The sequence below is a fragment of the Alexandromys fortis genome, unplaced genomic scaffold, assembly GCF_014885135.2.
Source record: "Alexandromys fortis isolate MF-2015 unplaced genomic scaffold, M_Fortis_MF-2015_v1.1 scaffold_87, whole genome shotgun sequence".
NCBI lineage: Eukaryota > Metazoa > Chordata > Mammalia > Rodentia > Cricetidae > Alexandromys > Alexandromys fortis.
In genome coordinates this window covers 78423-83675 of record NW_026067971.1, presented here as the reverse complement: position 1 = coordinate 83675, position 5253 = coordinate 78423, and the positions used below count along the sequence as shown (strand labels likewise).

The 5253-nt window shown below is 39.4% G+C and overlaps 1 gene segment (V, D, J or C); it reads right to left on the bottom strand.

Moving 5' to 3' along the window:
* Positions 1-4499: 4499 nt before the first annotated feature.
* Positions 4500-5006, bottom strand: LOC126509635 (T-cell receptor alpha chain V region CTL-F3-like). The segment is given in 2 exon segments: positions 4500-4849; positions 4961-5006. Coding segments are annotated over 2 exon segments (396 nt in total).
* Between the last annotated feature and the right edge of the window lie 247 nt (positions 5007-5253).

Here is a 5253-nt window from a genome sequence, read left to right as displayed (position 1 = left end):
ATCACTGGGCTCTACTGAGACCTTGAGTCTGTTTGGTAAAAGTACTCTGGAGCATGCGTTCTTTACCCCAAAATGAATATTATTCCAATCTGGATATTTGACTTACATATTCTGAAAGGAATATCTTAATGTCATAATTTATCAAATTAATACTCTCATATTATGATTTTACATGCATAAATCTAGCTGTGGAGAAATTAGGTGAATTTATTAAATAGAAGTCTCAATTCCAGGTATGGGAGTTATTGTTCGAGGCCCCAGAGGTATGCAAACAATACAAGCAATTGTCTTGGCAGTTTTCTTTATTTAACCAATGAAAGCAACACATAGAAAGAAGACCCGCCTACACCAATCAAAGACTAAAAGAGCTACACAGGTCAGTCTTACATACCAGTCAGTAGTGACACACACTTTTAATCCCAGTAAACACACTAGTTTGCCACAGAAACTGGAGAGTAGTGGTACACACCTTTAATCCCAGCCCCACAGAGGAATATAAGAGACAGCTCTCTCACACAGTCTCATTCTGATGAATCCTGGAGGCAGATTTGCCATTTTAGACTGAGTTAGAGGTAAGAGCCAGTGGCTGGCCATTTTGCTTTTCTGACCTTCTGATCCAACCTCAGTTTTTATTAATCATGCTACACTTTAGTGTTAGTTATTCTGCCCTCACATTCCTCCCTTTACCCAATACTCTCATCCACTCCCCTATTAATTATACCTGCTCCATTTTACATTTTATGGATTTTTTTCCCACTTCCTTTGTAGATGTCCTTCTTGCTCACAACCTCTTATTGATATCTAACATCTATTCCAAATGAAGCACACATAATAAAGTAGAGTTCACATACTTAAGACAATACTCTTGTTGTTTTTTTTAGGTCTGGGTTACCTTGCTCGAGAAGACTGTTTTCATTTACCTGAAATTTTATCAAAATTTCATTTTTCTTATCAGGTGAAGAATGCCCCACTGTGTAAATGTGCCACATTTTCACAATTCACTCATCAGTTGATGAACATCTAGACTGTTTCCAATTCCCAGTGATTGTGAATAGAGCAGCAATGCACTTGGAAGAGCAAGTGTCTCTGTGGAAAGATACAGAATCTTTTAGTTAATTGCTCAGGACTGGTACAGCTAGATCATGGGGTGGATCTGTGGTCAACATCCGGAGGAACCTCCATACTGATTTCCATATTTTTGTGCCTATTTGCATGTACATCAGCAATGAATAAGTTTTCTCCTTCATGTCCTCTCATTTGGAGTCCTGGTCCTCCTGTTCTTACAGCCCCCCTCCTGCTACATTTCTGAGGTGTTCCCTGTGCCTTTGGGGTAGCGATTGCATTGTAGATGTATTAACTGGGGCTAGAGGCTCCACAGTGTTTCTTATCTGCTTTTTGATCAGTTGTCTGTGACTGTGGTAGTCACTCTCTGCTTCAAAATGGAACTTCTTTCGTAAGGGGTTAGAACTAGGCATATCTGTGTATCTTTGTGATGGTCATGTTGGAGGAGCTGCAGTTGGAATAGAAGCCTATGGGGAACAGAGCCGCAGTGGGCACAACTAGGATGATGTGATGTACTCTGGGGAGGTGAAGTCCCCAGTGTCTATAACGCCACTTACTTCTGCTGCCCATTCTTTTGCTTGCTGCTATGGCATACTTACTAAATTTGGCACGGTATGATTGTTGAGTGGGAAAATCCCACTGTATCCCTTATAATATGATTGTTTTGTGGAAAATTCCACGCCTTACTGGGAAATTTACTTGCATATCACAATGAAAATATTTTTATAATTCTTTGATGTAGAGAGATTTGATATTGGCTGATGAAAGCAAAGAAGTTTGGTGCATTACACACATATGAATTTTGCCTTTGGAGAAACAGTCTGATGATTAAAAAAGGCAGTTATGTCCCTATATCCAAGGTTAGGTCTGAGTTCCTTGGTCATGTAGCTTACAGAATCAATCTCAGGTTTTAGTGTGCACGTTGAGAAAACAAAGTTATGAAAGGAAATTAAATTACCCTACTTGTGTAATATAGATGGTTAGCTAAACCACATGATTAAGGTTCTGTAGAACAAAATAGGATAAATATCTGCTACACTATAACCACAAACAGTTGCCTACCAGTATAAAGGAAGTGGCTGAAATGTACTTGATTTGCTGAAAACTAAGTTAATAATAAAATAATCAATGCTTTGGTGTGAAGATGTATGGTTTGAAAATTAATACAAAAGAAATGTTTAATTACATGTGGGCTTCTAATAAAGCATATAACTGTGATCATATTGTGATTTCTTCCTGTGTAAAAGTTTTATTTTTATTTTGGAAAATACACAACTTCTGGTTTGAGGTGATTTTCTTCTTGCATAAAAATTTTTGCCTTAGATAGTAAAATTGCTAAGAGAAAAACTAAGAGAGGAAAATAAAGTTTTGCACCCCCAGATAAGTCTTCTCTTTGTGTTTAACTACTACTCCACACCTCCTCTTCAGTTTCTCTGATCTTCTGGAATGAACTCCAGCAGTGTATAATTATAAGTATTTAGGATATAGTTAGAAGCTGCATAGATTTAGGAAAGTGTCTGTAGTGAGTTCTTCTCTAGGGTCTATGTCCTCTCCAGTCATGGGTAGTTAACTATGTTTGCAATGTTTACCTGAATTCATTGCTACTGAGCAGCCTTGAATTCAGTAAGGCATATGTTAGTTTCCCCAAAGATAAACGTGCTCTTATTGCACCCTTTTGAACATCTGGCCCTGGAGTTCATTATTTTGGTTCATAGTCTTTAAATAACATGAAGGACTATTTATTGCTTTTCTCCTTGGTTTCTTACATTATATCTTCATATATTATGAGAACTCTTCTTTAGGGAAGAGCTTTCAGGGCAGTTCTAGATAACTTTCAACAAGTCCTATGTGTGAAATATGTGGCATCCTTAGAAATAGATCTTGCCTTCAAATTCTGTGAGGGCAATGATCGACAATGGCATTAGCCTGTTTCAATTGGAGGAGACTCTGGAAGCCCCCAACTAACAACTTGAAGGGTGGGTTCCCATGCCTGGCACTGGTGCTTTATTTTTTATTGCACTCGGCATTTATTCCAGGTTTGACAAGCACTCTTATGAGAGATTCTATCTATGCTGTACCATTTAAGTAGTTTTTGAGTTTAAAAATGCTGTTTGACATTTAATTTTGCCTCCTAAACAGTAAGAGAGCAGATACTAATTTGCTGTTTTTTGTGAGCACAAACATGAATCTTTCTTGAGGGTCACAATGGCCTTTGATTTCAGATCTTTCTTCCTTCTCATAAAGATAAATATGAGTAATAGAGAATTTTCTTTAAACCAGTATTTTGCTTCCAGAATTTAAATGGATCAAAACTTTGGCTTCCTTTCTTCCATTACAGAAGAATTATCAGAGAACCTAACTAATCCTAGGTGAGTGACTGCACCATGTGCTCAGGATTTAAGCAAAGTGCAATGGCCTGTGAGAGTGGACATGAAGGGGGAAAAACTTTTCAAGAGTCTTTCAGAATCAGGCTGCCTCCTACATGGTTTATAGAAAACAGAAGGAGCTGCCTTTTGGTCCTTATCTCGAGGGTTCCAGCAGTTGTGCTTGCTTAGCAGATTAACTCATTGAATGCTACTGGGGAGTGTGAAGGATTTAATGAGAAAGGCCCCATAAGCTCATCTATCTGGATGTTTGATTCTGACTTGGTGGACTGTCTAGTACAGAACGGTAGGTGTGGCCTTGTCACAGGAGGTGGGTCACTGGTGGGGGCTTTAGAATCTCAAAGTCCAAGCTAGGCCCCTAGACCCAGTCAGTCTCTCTCTCTCTCTCTCTCTCTCTCTCTCTCTCTCTCTCTCTCTCTCTCCCTATTGTTGGTGATCCGTTTTAAACTCTTAGCTACTACTGCAGAGATATGACTGACTGACTGCTACTATGCTTTCCACAGTGATCATCATGGCTCACAAGCTTAAACTATAATCAAATCCCCAAATAAATATTTTCTTCTATAAGTTGTCTCCATTATGGTTTCCATTCACAACAAAAGAACAAAAACTGAGACTAGATGTTAGACTGAACTCTCTATAACATGGACCAAGGAGAGGAAAAATATAAATAATGTCTGGACTGAGATTGAGCAGATTTTTAAATATTAGAGTTTAATGTTTTCATTTGATCATAAATTTGTAGGGTAAGAAAAGAAGATTGCCAGAGAATTTAAATCACTAAATTTTGTAAGACATCTTGGGAGCTATAAATCTCATGTCTGAGTTTTCCTGGAGATGTTCTCTGTGTGAGATCCTCCACTTCAGGAGAGAGCAGTATTAAGGGGATCAAAACCCATGTTGTATCTGGCAATGACTTCCACCCTATTCTGTCAGAATATTCCCAAATTCCTAGTTTTCTACGGATATGACCTGAGATCTGTTACTGTTTTTCAGGGGCTAGGTAAACCCCATGTAGACAAGGCATAAAGCTCTCACTCATGAGACCAGCCCTCAGCCCTCCTGTATCCTTGGTTTGTGTGCAGCTTCCCATGCAGTCTCCCTCACTGTGTCACTTAGAGCACAGTAGTATAGGGCAGAATCCGACAGCTGCACCGAGGACTTCTGCAGGTGGAAGGAGCTGTTGCTCTTATGGAGAGTGGCATGGAACCCGTGGTGCTCTGTCCTCTTGTTGTCTGTGGCAGTCCACAGGAGTAGCTGAGGGCCTTTCATCGGGTATTGCACATACCAGTAAAGGTAAGGACTTCTATTAGTCTCATACGTGCAGCTCAGCTTCACAGGAAACCCTTCTGTAGAATTAACAAGACCTTCTCTCTGGGTCACGGAGTCTCCATTGCTCCTCTCTAAAAATAAAAAAAAAAAGTAGAAATAACTTTTCTATGTGAAGACAAAAGCACAGACTTCCACAGTTATAAGAAAATGACCTCATAGTTGTTTAGGCAAATAAAACTCACTGATCATCAAGAGGAGCAGCAAAACTGAGCAGATGTCAAGAAGCATGTTCGTAGATGCCAATGACACTTGGTTCTTCAGTTCACCAAACTCACAGCAAAGTCTCCTCGGAACCTTATTGAAACTCCTCACTCATAAATAAAGACCTCCTGCTGCACAATGACAGTCTATCATGTGAAGCCACCACATGGGTGCAGACATTAACCACATCTGAAGAGGCAGCACCCTCTGCTGATTTCCCTTCAAACTGCACACAAATGTCTACACAATACTTTGTCAATAAATTGAAGCCTCA